Source organism: Triplophysa rosa, linkage group LG10 (genome assembly GCF_024868665.1).
Source record: "Triplophysa rosa linkage group LG10, Trosa_1v2, whole genome shotgun sequence".
NCBI lineage: Eukaryota > Metazoa > Chordata > Actinopteri > Cypriniformes > Nemacheilidae > Triplophysa > Triplophysa rosa.
In genome coordinates, this window is record NC_079899.1 from 19,737,400 (window position 1) to 19,752,092 (window position 14,693).

The following is a 14,693-nucleotide window of genomic DNA, read 5'->3' on the forward strand; positions in this document are numbered from 1 at the left end:
GCCGTGTAATAAGCGGGATAATGTACAAGCAGCCGGCTGTTTTCGTAAAATAATCCCCTTCAGTGTGATACAAGACCCCAATTCGCTTCGCGTCAGGTCCTGATCACACTGTCGGGGCTTATTTCTGCGATAACAAACGGCTGCCTGTACATTATCCCTTACTTAAGATACATTTCTTCTTTCTGAGTTGCTTTTGCTGTTGGTCTAAGATAATTTTAATCTGCTTCTATGGGGCAGTGGTGGCATGGTGGTGCGGAGCGATTGGGTGGTCTCTGGAAGAAGGGTGATGTGATTGGTTGTTTGTTGGACTTAACAAGATGCACTATGATGATCACTCTCAATGGAGAGCTACTGCTAAATTCTTGTGGTTCTGAACTGGCTGCAAAACACTTCAATAAGTCTGATGGTGAGGTTCCCATTACTTTTTAAATTTATTATAAGATCTTGTATTATCTTTTGTATTCGTGCTACTTTTCTGTGTCCATTTGTTGTAGGATTCCTCCCTGTTTGTAGTATTGGGGTAAACCAGGTGGGCCGTCTAAATTTTGGCCATCAGGTTGCCTCGCTGAGATACTTCAGTGTGTGTGGCCTACAAGAGGGATACCAGCCCTTTGGTCTGAACATGAGCGAAGACCTTCCTCTGTGGATGAGCTGGATAGATCCCTTATTCGTTCCTGTACCTAATGACCATCCTAATGTACAGGTTCAAGATCATTGCATTGTTAACACATTTCTCCGACTTTAAAGTCCCAGTGAAATATAAAATGACAACTCTTATTTTTTCATGAAATATTGCAGCGTTTATAGTAAATAGCTTATCAATGTGGGTCATTTTCTTTTTAAAACTCATGTACCCTCATAACTTCAGTTAAAATCTGAAAAAGCACTTCCGCCTTGAAATGACTATCCGTCTCAAATGATGTAAATCAGACGGCTTGGCCGGAGCATCCGTTAACTCCTCCCCTTCAACTGTCAGTCTGCTGCCAGTTTCATTTCAAAATCATTGCAACATCTGTTTTTACACATCCAATCAATTCGCGGTGAAAAACGCAAGCCACGCCCACTCATTTTCTCCTTTGAAATTCCTTTTCACTTGGAAATGTGTCAGAATACAGAAGTAAAAACAGTAGGTTCATGGGGACTTTAATTTTTAATGATCTCGGAGAACTGTTATTTATTGTTATATTTTTCCCCAGGTGATTCATTTTGATGGATCAGTAGACCACACTCCACGTCTAAAAGTCACACAGAGGTTTTCTGGCCAGCATGACAGCGGCACAAGCGATGTTGGATTTTACCGTCTGAGCATGCCGATAGAGTGTGCGCAGGTCTTCTCCAGCCCCAGCGAAGCCAATGCAGCAGCCAGTTCCCATCTCAGAGAGCCAGAGGATGGGGAGGCGGATTCTGATTTTGAGATCCTAATGAACGCTCACAGATATGCAGGATCTCGAGATGAGCTTAACAATCATAAAGCCAACACTCAGGAAAAGCCATCCAAACTTCGACAGCGGTGAGTTCAGTCATTCTACTTGTAAACTACACTAAAGACAAATTTCTACACTAAAGAAATTCGAACTTACCTAAACATGTTTAAAATAGAGCAAACACATCTTTACTCTCAGGTTAAATCTTGAGAATTGAATAAGATGTATGATTTTGTCTTGTGTGTAATTAGGTTTCTACTGAAGAAGAAAGCAGACTTAAACACTAGTCATTCGTCTGCACGTCTGTTGGAGGAAGTTCTGGCTATCGAGACAGATGAAGACAACCGCCTGGTCCACAGCACTACAGTAGATAATAATCCTTTTTATTAATCTGTTTATTAGATTACTAAATCAAACATCTTGTCTTTCAAAAAGCTAGTGTTGAGTTTAAGGTTCCAGTTGAGACTTGTAACTGATCTGTTGTTCTTTCAATGCAGTATTACTACTCCGTGAGAATCTCTCACAGCCAGGACCCTTCTTACATCTGGGTGGGATGGGTGACTTCAAATTTCCAGCATCATGATGTGACCTTTGACCTGGACAGAATTTGCACCGTCACAGTTACTCTTGGGGATGAATGGGGCAAAGTTCTTGAGAGGTAAGACATGAATGTTAATTGTGCAGATGTTTTGTTACTTTCCAAAATTTCCCTCAATTTAAATGAAACGTCAGAGATACGTATTTCATATTTTTTTATTCATTGCCTACAGTATGTTTTGGGTGCTCAAAGACAAAAATTAGGGGTTCTAATGAAGTAAATACTTTTTTGTTCATCTATCTACGTCAGTGTCAAGCGTAGTAGCTGTTACGTGGTATGTGCGGCAGAGGGCAGCAGTCTCTCCCACAGCCGCAGCAGCACTGGCCTGGAGATTGGCTGTCTGGTTGACACGGCAACAGGGCTCCTAACATTCATGGCCAATGGCAAGGAACTGGGATCATACTACCAGGTAGCCATCATGCTCTGAAGTGGTGTTGTTGCAGTTTGAATATTTTGACATGTATTTTCCTGCCTTTATTTTGCCATGTAATGGTTGGTTCACCCAAAAATGTAAATGCTGTGATCATTTGTTTACCTATTGTACAAAACCTGTATGACTTTCTGTGCAGAACTCGAAAGAAAATATTCTGAGAGATGTCTCAGTAATTTTGTGTTGTTTGATTATCAACATTCTTCAGAATATCTTCTCTTGTGTTTTGAGAAAAGAAAATGAAAGGCTATTAAAGTGTGTTTTAAATAAAGACTTAAGTACTTTTTTACTCTTTATTCGTACATTTTCTTTTTTATTCATAATCTTTTTAATTATAGCTGCTTGTGTTACATGAGTTTAATTGACCATATCTCTGCTTATAGGTGGAGCCTGGCACCAAGCTCTTCCCTGCAGTTTTTGCTAAAGCCACTACCCCTAGTGTCTTCCAGTTTGAGCTGGGTCGTATTAAGGTAAACCTATTGCATCAGTTTAATTCTCAATGGCAGGACCAAATAAATCGGAGATTTGTTTCTTTCAACTCGGCAAGAATGCGTGCAAACTTGCAAGAAAATTCTTTTCATTATCATCTTGTTCTGTTGTGCCACTGATAATAAATAGCCCTTGAATTCTTGGAATTGTCATCAAAAAAATTGCTGAATTTGAAACCAACCGCAGATGTGTTGCTTGTGCACTGATGCATCATTTTACCAGGTTTTGATATTTTGTGAAATTGGAATATAATTACAATAAAATACATGTGCAAATTTTTACAAATTTACAATAAGAATTTTGTCTGTTATACATTTATTATATGATATGATATGATATGATATTATATTACGGTATATTATATTATTTATTATTTTGCATATACATTGCAAACTTGTTTTCTTTGCCTTATGTACAAATTGAGCCTTTGTTATGTTTACATTTACATTTACATTTAGTCATTTAGCAGACGCTTTTATCCAAAGCGACTTACAAAGAATTTAAGGTGCAATAAGCGATATGTCATACAGGAGCAATAATGCAATAGGTGCCAATACAAAGTTACTGGTTTCAACAAAAGCTAAACCACTACCTGTTGAGAGAAAGAGAGAGGGTTTTTTATTTATTTATTTTCATTTGTCTGTCAAGTATTCACAGAAGAGATGGGTTTTAAGTAGTTTTTTGAATGTTGTGAGAGATGTGGTTGACCGGACCGAGTTAGGAAGAATGTTCCACCAGGAAGGAGTTGTGAATGAGAATGAGCAGGAAAGCTATTTACTGCCCTTATGAGAAGGCAGTACAAGACGCCTCTGGTTTGCTGAACGCAGGGATCTTGATGGGGTGTAGGAGTGTTATGTTTGTTATGTTGTTGTGCTTTTTTTCATTATTAAGATGCTTTTTTAGCACCATGCATTAGTAGCTTATAAAACATTTCACTGCCATTGTATTGATTTGCATGTGACAGATAATACCTTAACTTGATCGCTATATTATCTCTATACTGGTTCTGTACCTGTCTATATATTTGCTGGTATTTTTTATGATACATCTGTTTTGTCTCTTGTCTGCAGAATGTGATGCCACTGTCGGCGGGTGTTTTTCGGAGTGAAAGGAGAAATGCAGAGCCTCGGTGCCCCCCCAGGCTACGCGTTCAGTACCTGACACCTGTGCGGTGGACCCGGGTACCTGAGCACGCTCAGCCTGTGGAGGTGACCCGCCTGGAGGAGAGATACGGCTGGAGAGCTCGTTTCACTCAGATCCAACAGGTCATGACTTTGCACATCCCTGAGCACAACAGGTCAGAGGTCACTTTGTTAGATATCAATAGATATCAATGTCAGAAAATGACAAAATGTCTAAATAATACACTGACCTCCTTCTTGTTTTGCAGATGTGTGGACATTCTGGAACTGTCTGAGCTTAATGACCTTCTAAAGTTCCACCATCACACTCTCCGTCTTTACTCGGCCCTCTCAGCCCATGGAAACACACATGTGAGCCACGCCCTCTGCAGCCACGTGGACCAATCACAACTCTTGTTTGCCTTACAGTGTTCTAGAATGCAAGGTCACCTGCGGACAGGTTATTACAATCTCCTTATCAGTATCCACCTCGATGTCTACGCAAGCGCCAGGCAGGCCATGAATCACGAATACATCGTGCCTTTGACCGAAACCGCGCGGTCCATTATGCTCTACAAAGACGACAGAAAAGCGCAACGATTTCCAGGAAGAGACCTCAGTACTTCATTATGGCCGAGAATGCAGTTTTCATCACCTTGTTTCATCAGGGCTGACAGAACACGTTTGATGGACAGCGATGGGGGCGGAGCTTCTTGGAGTAAATTGTGCCAAGACAGCCCTGAGTTTCCATTGGATGTTTTGAAAGCTGTTGTCATAGCAATGCTGAATGAGGCAGTGGCAGCAGTATTCCAGCGTGTGAGGGATCCTGCAGGGGGCAGCATGGAGCTCCTGCTGGTTCCTCTGCTTGGTTTACTGCACACACTTCTGCTGATGGGTGTGTATCAGGGGAAAGATCTGGAAGAGGTTTTTAATCTCATCCTGCCTGTCAGTTACATGAGAGGGATGTGCAAAGTGGAAGAGATGGATGAACTAGAAGAAAGTGATGGAGAAAGAGGGGAACAGGAGGTTGGAGGATGGGACGGTAATGTTTCTCATCAAAGTCTTCTTCAGATGAATCTTCCAGAAGCAGTCAAGTTACAAGTAAGTATATCTGCAAGGTTTAATATAACATATTATTTCTGATTCTGGTTTGAGGTGATATAAGGACAGGACAGGAGGTATCCTTTCTTAAATTTTCCCCATCTTTTTCCTCTCAGGTTTGCCACCTCCTGCAATACCTGTGTGACTGTCAGGTACGTCACAGAGTAGAGGCTGTGGTGGCATTCTCAGGTGAATTCGTAGAACATCTCCAAGAAAACCAGCGCTTCCGGTACAATGAGGTCATGGATGCCCTTAACATGTCTGCTGCACTAACAGCACGCAAGACTAAAGAGTTTCGTTCACCCCCTCAGGAACAGGTCAGAGGTCATAGGTGTCATAAGCACTGATCTATATAAATGACTGGATTGCGCCTAAAACGCTATTCCAACGGCAGGAGGTGAAGCCACTGGAAGCGATCGCGCCGCCATCTTGGTATGCCCAACTGACAGAGAGCGCCATTGACTCTAAAATAACCTGTTTTTCATCTTATTAGGCGCGCGATAAGTTTTTAGTTCACAAGTGTGTTTAAATGAATTGTTACTTCTGATGTTTTTTCCAATGTTTATGTTTATTTTGGGCAGAATAGCGACGTATAGAAATCTATCTATATAAGGTGAATGTGGATTGCACACTGTTGTAATGGAACATGTGTGCCATGTTTTTTATTGTGCATTCCAATCAATATCAATCAAACTGCAGTTGGTTTGTTTTGATTTAAGCCATAATAACAAAAAAATACAGCAAACTAACACAATAAAACACAAAAAAACATAATAACATAATAAAAAACATGATTTTCGATTTTATTTTTAAAAAAAAGAGTTGTCATTTTGGAACCAAACTCTTCATTTACAGCCTATATTTATCTGTATTTAGATTTCAGAATAAACACATTTGTCATATGTTGAGGGGTCTCAGTCTGCTGATCTGATATGTAGCCTACTACGCTACTGTAATGAAAATGAACGTAACTCATTCTATATCTAATATCTATTAATTTAGTAGAACGTTTGGGCATACCAACATGGCGGCTCGGTAGCTTCAGTGTAATGATGTCATGAGCAATCCACTCATTTATATAGATCAGTGGTCATAAGTCAAAATGAACAGTTCACACAAAAATCTAAATTCTGTCTTCATTTACTTACCCTTAACAAAGAAAGAAATTTAGAACAATGCTTGTAACCAAACATTCTTGGCCACCATTGATTACCATAGTAGGAAAAAAAGCTCCTCCGTGAGAGATGCGAGACCTCGCGCCGTTCCCTCACAGCCCTCGTCCTGCCCTGCTTGTCACACTACCATTGTAATTTTTCATTTTTTTTACCATGGTAGTCAATGGTGGCCAAGATCTGTTTGGATACAAGCATTCTTCCAAATATCTTTCTCTGTGTTTATAAGAACAAAAGAATTTTATTTAAATGATGGTGGACTTTTTATTTTTGGGTAAACTGTCCCTTTAAAGAAGTTCTTGAAGAGAACCTGTTGCTTTTCTCATCAGATCAACATGATGTTGGATTTCCGAGAGGATGGTCAAGAATGTCCATGCCCTGAAGATATCCGAGATCTCCTGTGGGAATTTCATCAGGACCTAATGAATCACTGTGGTAAACAGCCAATCAGAAAGCACTATGCTTAAAGCAACCAATAGCATGATTTTACATCCATCATGAAATGCATACCTGCAACATTTATTCACATATCTTTTGGTTTGTTTAATTCAGGAGTTGAGACGGATAATGATTCCAGGGATGCGGCTGAGAGTGACATGCCAGTTAGGAATCGCCTCCAAGGCTTGGTGGATAAAATAAATCATTTCAAGAGGCGAATGTCAGGTCTAAATGAAGAGATTGTGACCAAACCTGGTAGGAAAATCCGAGCATTTCATTCCACTGGTTTTCAAAAATGATCTTTTTCATTATATTGGGATCATTTTGTCATGCATTTAGTGGTAAAGCTGTACATGTTTTCTCAATTACACGGCAGAGTTTAAACTAAAACAGACCTCACACTTTTTAGTCTCTTTGAAGCAGCTGATATCAGAGACCATGCTAGATTGGGCCCAGGAGAAGACCATAGAAGATCCAGTTTTGGTGCGTGCTGTATTCAACCTGCTTTATCAACAGTATACTGGGTTGGGTGGACAACTGTCTGAACCACTACAGAAAGCATACTGTATCAGCCAGAACTCTGTGGAGGACACTCTCAACCTCCAGTGGGCGCTAGCACGCATCCGTTCATTGCTCAAAGCTCGGATGGGTAAAGAAGAAGAGGAGCTAATGATTAAAGGTTTAGGGTGAGAGACTTGAGTTTCCCCAAATGAAATCACCATAAATCTCTCAGACATCTTACCATTCTGTGTTCAGTACCCAAATGACCAGATGCAATCTTTGCATTTTTGTTTTCCATCTGAGACCTTTATTTTCTTTCGTGTAGTGACATCATGAACAATAAAGTTTTCTATCAGCACCCTAATCTGATGAAAGCTCTAGGGATGCATGAAACGGTCATGGAGGTGATGGTGAATGTCCTGGGTGCTAGAGAATCGAAGGTAATCGTAACATCAAACATTGTGTATCAATTAATGAAACAACACCATAGTAAACTAAAATATATTCAGTAGAAAGTGTTTCGATTCATTTCCATGAATGCATCATTGGTTAACTTGGCTCTTTTCTGGTCCCTTTAAGGAAATCATGTTTCCCAATATGGTTGCACATTGTTGTCGCTTCTTGTGTTACTTCTGTCGAATAAGTCGTCATAACCAGAAGGCCATGTTTGATCATCTCAGCTACCTGCTGGATAACAGCAATGTTGGTCTCGGTATGTTTATGCTAATGATATATTAATAAAGGCATGTACAGCAACTACAGTATGCAGTAGGGTCCAAAAGTCTTAAGTGTTTATTTGTTTCTAGTTAGATTCAAATGATATAATCAGCATAACTTAAAATGTTAAGAAAATATCAGAAAGTGTTTGTAGTATTTGTCTTCTTTTGCTTCGCATGCACTCAAACATGTTAATTTATGCCAAACCTCAGATTTTGTCCCCCAAAAAGTTGAGTTTTCATCATTTTAGGTCACTTATCAAATTGTAAAAAAACTGGAAGATTTTCTGGATTTTACTTTGTGCAAAGCCAAATATTTTATATTTAATAATGTTCCTGCAGCTCTTTTGATGCATTGTGTGTATTGCGTTAGCAACACAAAGATTGTGGGTTCCATTTGATTAAAAGTGCTTGTCAGATGTGTAAAGGAAAATATTCGTCAATTGTTTTTTTGTTGCTTTAAATGTAAAATCCTAAATGTTTATATCTGGAAGGATTACACAGTAAAGTCCATCTGGACCCCATTGTGTATTCACACTGATTTTATCTTTTACATGTTGCACCAGCTCAAGTCTGAATAAACTCGTAAATAAAATTCGAACATATTTAAGTGATTGTTGGGGTGTAGTTAACACATGTGATTTTCCTGACAGCTTGTCCTTCAATGAGAGGTTCGACTCCGCTGGATGTGGCGGCTGCTTCCGCCATGGACAACAATCAGCTGGCGCTTGCTCTTACAGAACCAGATCTGGAGAAAGTAAATCTCACTGTCTCTCTCTCTCTTTCACGTGTGCACACATGTACAACCTCTCTTCATGTCTAAATATCACTGGCCCCTGATTTATTTTTAGCACTTTGGCATTTAGAGCATAACTCATCTCGCACTGTGTGCTAGAGAAATAAATGATGAGATGTATGGTCTGAACATTTTCACCATGTGGACAATAAAAAGGTGAAAAAATCGAATAGACTTCCATTATATGAGGGATCCGAGCCATATCTAACCGCTCAGCATCCATGCAGATCCCCAGCTGAATACAAATGGGCTGACATCCACATGCATCACCATAGCTACACCGTAGCAACCATTTAAAATGACCTGGCAAAAATGTTCCTCATAACATGTGAAGATCTTGTTTTATTATTATGGAGGTTGTGCGACGTTTGTTTGTACAGGTGGTGCGGTATTTAGGAGCCTGTGGGTTGCATAGCTGTGCTTTGTTGGTCTCTAAAGGCTACCCAGATATTGGTTGGAATCCTGTAGAAGGAGAACGATACCTGGACTTTCTGCGATTTGCAGTATTTTGTAATGGTACGATGCCTTTAAATTTTGTATTTCAACATTTATCATGTATGGAATAACCTCAATGTTGGTAGCTGCTTTATTCTCATGTTGTTCACAATTGGTTGATTGACTTCAAGGTGAGAGCGTGGAGGAGAACGCCTATGTTGTAGTGAGGCTTCTGATTCGCCGGCCCGAGTGCTTTGGCCCTGCCCTGCAAGGGGAGGGTGGACATGGTCTCCTAGCAACGATGGAGGAAGCCATACAAATTTCTGACCAGCAAGATGGAATAAGTACACACAGTTCCAACAAAACTCTGTGAGTGTTACAGTTTTTTCTTTTCCTTAGGTTTATTCTTGATACTTTCATTGTTGTCCTTCATACTTCCTGTTTTTCCATCACTTTCTGTTTTTTTTCTTAAAACTTTTTATGTTTTTGCTTTATACTTTCAATGTGTTATTTTCATACTGCTGTTTTTCCCTCACACTTTCTGTTTGTCCTTCATACTTATATGATTTCCTTCGTACTTTACGATTTCTTTCTATGTTGTCCTTCATACTTTCTATATTTTTTCTTCATATTTCCTTTATTTTTCCTTTATACGTCCTTTGTTTTTCTCACATTTTACATACAGTATATCTTGTTTTTATGCTTTTAGCGACATACTTGATGATGATGAAGATGATATTGTCATTCACATGGGCCATGCCATAATGACTTTCTACTCAGCGCTGATCGATCTGTTGGCTCGTTGTGCCCCTGAGACATATGTAAGTGTTCGGGAAACCCGCTGGGAAAGCTAGATAAGCCTCGTAATGTGTTTTAAAGATTGAGTTGGAAATGGCTTATCGGTTTTTATCTACTTTTTAAGGCACAGCCAGTTTTCATTAAAGGTTTCAAGGTTTACTAATGGATGTCTCTATTGTGTGTGTGGTCTGTAGCTCATAGAAGCGGGGAAAGGTGAGGCTATCCGGATCAGGGCAATCTTGAGGTCTCTGATTCCCAGAGACGATCTTGAGGGTGTCATCAATATTCCTTTCAAGCTACCACATGTGAACACAAGTGTGTGTGTGTGTTTGTGGAAACAATCATGGGTGAAAGTTTCGAGCCTTAGTTAATTATACATTTGTGATGTGACATCAGTCTTTTTCCAGAGAATTTTATTGTCTTTTAAAATGCATTTGGCTATTAAATATTGTGTTTAATTTAATAATAGGCTGATCTCAGTTTTTAAATAAACTTGGTGAATTTAGTTTGGAATTGCTGGCACACTTGTGTTTATAGTTGGGTATTTTAAGTCTTAAAGTGATTAATTGGTAGTTGAAAATATTTTCTGATTATTATGCTTAGACGGGCTATTGATTGAGCCAGACACGTCTCGGATATTTTGTCCGGATCACAAAGCGGCCATGGTTATGTTTTTGGACCGAGTTTATGGAGTTCTTGACCAACAGTTCTTGCTTCGTCTGTTGGAGTGTGGTTTCCTGCCTGACCTGCAAGCGGCCATTAACATGGATACTGTAAGAACGCACACATGACCTAAAGGAAAACTCACCTAAAATGAAAATCTCTTATTGGCTGCATTTTTGCATACAATGAAAGTAAATGGTTGTGGGCTACATTCCAGTTCTTCTAAATCCAAAACAAACGCTTTGTGTGACGAACAGCCCAAAATGTAAGTCATTATTCCTCCTCCTGGCACAGTTCTTAATTTTCAGTCGTGATGTGCCAAGTCTCTAAATACGGAACTGGTCAGGGGATTTGTGAGATTGCGTTGGCATTGCTGACTGAAGTTTTCCCGCAACACATTCCAAGTTTAAACTGGTACTGAAGATTCATTTGTTGGAGGAACTTTTCGTTTAAATAAGAAGCGAGTCAGAGAATCTGTTGCATTCTTGCATCATAAAAAGTGATGATAAATGTATTTTCTTTTTCTTTTGGTAGACGGGATTGGGTGGTACAGATATGGCACTGGCCCTCAATCGATACCTATGTGCGGCCGTACTGCCGCTGCTGAGTAAGTACTCCTCTCTGCTGTGTGATTCTTCATCGCTGAAGACCGGGCCGGTCGATGGTCTCCTGCACGGGGTGTACAGCCTCTCCAAAGCCAGTGGACTGACCAATGCACAGAGAGATTCTATTCAGGACTGTTTGCTGGCTGCGTGGGGGTGAGGATGTTAAATGTAATGTAGAGATGTTTTCTGCAAAGCACTATACCAATAAATATGAATTTAATTGTTTTGAAAATGTTTTTTAATTTGGCAAATAATATTAGCACGTTGACTCAATTCAGTCTTTTTTGGTTTTCTTGTCCTTTTTTCAGACTGACTGTAAAGGGATAGTTTACCCAAATATGAAAATTCTGTCATCATTTATTGACCCTCTTGTCATTTCAAACCTGTATGACTTTCTTTCTTATGCAAAACACTAAAGAAGATATTGTGTGGAGAATGTTGGTAACCGAACAACGGCGATACCCATTCACTTCTATTGTATGAACACAAAACCAATGCAAGTCAATGGGTACCGCCGTTGTTCGGTTACCAACATTCTTCAATTATCTTCTTTTGTGTTCTGCAGAAGAAAGTCATACAGGTTTGAAATGACATGCGGGTGAGTAAATGAAGACAGATTTTTTTTAATTTTTGGGTGAACTATCCCTTTAAGATCTGATTCTATACAGTTTACAGATCTTCATGTACTATACTGTTTACAGTATTGGTTTATGTAAATTTATGAACAACTAGTTGTAAAATGGTCTGCCTTTGTGTAAATGTACCTATAATAACTTTGCTTCCACAGAAAGCTAAAGCCCTCTTTGTTGCAGTCCCTGCTGCATAAGCTTGTGTGTGATGTTCCTCAGCTGTCAGAAAATTCCAAGATGCCATTAAAGGTCTAAATATGAAAAAATATGGTTCAAAAATCAACGGCAGATGTTCTTCACTGTATTTATCATTGTGGTTATTCTCCCTTGCAGCTGTTGAGCAGTCACTACGAGCAGAACAGGAGCTATTATTGTCAGAACGGAGGTTGTGGTGGATTTGATTGTGCTTCAGAAGAAGAGCTTTGTTTGACTAGAAGGCTGTTTTGGGGTATATTTAGTGCTCTTGCTACAAAGGTGAGAAACAGACGGACCGCGAGCGTCATTGCAGACCCACATTAAACAATAATGTGACATAACAGGCCACAGATGATTTATTGCTCCTGATACAGGTGTTCACCATATGCATTTTATGCATTAGGCAGTCATTTTAAACTATAGTGTATATCTCTTTAAGAGCCTGTTACATTAAGAGTCCTAGTAAAAATGTTTTTTATTCACAGTCTTACGATGGAGACCTGTTCAAGCTGGCTCTTGGTAGTCTCAGTGCGCTTGCTGGTGCGATCCCTCCTGACCATCTTGACCCGAGCTGCACCGGCGGGCGAGAGAGCCACTTGGCGAAGGATACAGATAGATGGTTTTGTCCTCAACCCTTGGACACATCAAAGTGTGTTGCTGTGGTTAAAGGACATTAAAGGAACAGTTCACCCAAAAATGAAACTTCTGTCTTCAGTTAATCAACCTCAAGCTGTTCCAAATCTGTAGAAATTTGCCACCAATGACTACCATAGTAGGAAAAATTGTTGAAGAAGATATTTTGAAGGAAAGCAAACAGTTCTGGGGCACTTTTGACTACTATTTTAATTTTTCCTACTATGGTCAGTGGTGATCAAGAACTGTTTGGTTACAAGCATTTGTCCAAATATCTTTCCCTGTGTTCATCGAATTAAAAAGAAATTCATACAGATTTGGAACAATTCGAGGGTGGGTACATTTTTTTTGGGGTGAACTGTCCTTTTGACAAATCAGAAATGTGCTCAAAAACTTGCTTTAGCCAAAGTAGTGTACCAATTAGACAAAAATTTGGAATGGCTTTTAGATTTCAGTTTAATTTCTGAATTTGAAATAAACAGGAAGCAGAGGATTGTATTTTGAATAATTACAAATAAAATGAATAAAGTGTTATATAGATCCGCATGATTTCCATAAGCCAAAAAAGTGTCAATATATGAAACGCTACTTGACCTCAAATCTCAAAGATTCTGTTTTTAGCACTTGAGAAGTTAATTTATTTTATGTTGGGGAATAAATTTATGCTGTTTATTTAATTGGTTAATGAAACAGTTTTTGCATTTGTTAATAGTGTGACTATCCAAGACGGGCTCGAGTTTGTGGTGAACAAATATGCAGAACACACACATGAGAGATGGTCACTGGACAAAGTACAGAGCTTCTTTAGTTTATGCCTTTTCTTTATTTAATAACGCACATAAAGTTCTGTGGTTTTAATGCTATTTTTTTCCCAGTTTGCTAATGGTTGGGTCCACGGAGAGCAACTTTCAGAGACCTCTAAAGTTCACCCACTCCTGAAACCTTACAGAGCTCTATCTGAGAAGGTAACTAACCCTCCTTCACACACATCATAACGATCTTTTGATTTTCTGTTTCAAAGCGCATTCAACTTTTCTAAGGAACATCTAATCTTGGCTGATGTTTTGAGGTTGATCTGTCATTTAGGATAAAGAAGGTTATAGAAGCGCCATTAAGGAGACAGTGAAATGCATGTTGGTCTTGGGCTGCACAATTGAAAGGACTAAAGAGGGAGAGATGCAAGGCTTTCACAACCCCGCTAGGAGAATCTCACAATCTGGTCAGGTACAAGACAGATGCTTTTAAGATGGACTGTGAATTTTTTGACCTTTATTCAATATCAAACCAGATAAAAGCATTTTTTTATGTAGAGAACATATGTTGTGTTTTATCTCCAAATAGTTGTGTTTTGAAGGAGCCTCTACATTCAGTCCTAAGCCTGTGGACACCAGCAGTGTCACTCTGACCTGGGATCAGTATGTAAGTTCAGCCTGAATGTAACCTCTTACATTGTATGGTCTTATTTTCGCTGCCCTTCTAAAACCTTGTATCTCCATATTTTGTGTTTTTCATTTTTTGCCATAAATCATTATTATTAGTCACCTTCTATGTTTGTCACTGGGTTTTGAAAATATTTAATCAATGAAAAGTATTAAAATGTGCTTGTCGACTTTAACAACACAGTATTCAATAATTTTAAAAAGTACAGTGTTTTTCCCATTTCCTGAAAGACAGTGAATTTGGACATACGAGTTTTTGGAAGGACAGTGACGATATGAATAATTTGGTACCATTTAAACCTTTGGGACCTTTTAAACTTTACTGCAATATCTGCAGAGTATATAATTGTATATTTATATGCTTGTTTCTTTTTTAAAACCTCAATTTTTTTCAAACATTGAACATAGGTCAGTATAAGGACATTTTTATTGTATTAGGAATTTTTATTGCTTGCACAGATAAAATAGCTTTTACAGTTTTAAAACGCAAGTTGGCCATAGAACATAATA

The 14,693-nt window shown here is 39.0% G+C and overlaps 1 protein-coding gene across 1 annotated transcript in view; it reads left to right on the plus strand.

Moving 5' to 3' along the window:
* Positions 1-14,693, plus strand: part of ryr2b (ryanodine receptor 2b (cardiac)) — a 49,597-nt gene that overhangs the window by 8,970 nt on the left and 25,934 nt on the right. The window contains 29 exon segments of the mRNA XM_057343751.1: positions 210-406; positions 495-703; positions 1,197-1,510; positions 1,676-1,790; positions 1,922-2,082; positions 2,272-2,431; positions 2,836-2,922; positions 4,012-4,238; positions 4,332-5,163; positions 5,280-5,480; positions 6,665-6,770; positions 6,891-7,028; positions 7,183-7,459; positions 7,600-7,714; positions 7,854-7,986; positions 8,644-8,747; positions 9,167-9,302; positions 9,413-9,590; positions 9,931-10,042; positions 10,214-10,334; positions 10,623-10,792; positions 11,217-11,440; positions 12,075-12,165; positions 12,250-12,390; positions 12,597-12,760; positions 13,457-13,535; positions 13,620-13,709; positions 13,831-13,968; positions 14,086-14,163. Of these exon segments, the coding sequence (XP_057199734.1) occupies positions 210-406; positions 495-703; positions 1,197-1,510; positions 1,676-1,790; positions 1,922-2,082; positions 2,272-2,431; positions 2,836-2,922; positions 4,012-4,238; positions 4,332-5,163; positions 5,280-5,480; positions 6,665-6,770; positions 6,891-7,028; positions 7,183-7,459; positions 7,600-7,714; positions 7,854-7,986; positions 8,644-8,747; positions 9,167-9,302; positions 9,413-9,590; positions 9,931-10,042; positions 10,214-10,334; positions 10,623-10,792; positions 11,217-11,440; positions 12,075-12,165; positions 12,250-12,390; positions 12,597-12,760; positions 13,457-13,535; positions 13,620-13,709; positions 13,831-13,968; positions 14,086-14,163 (5,098 nt within the window).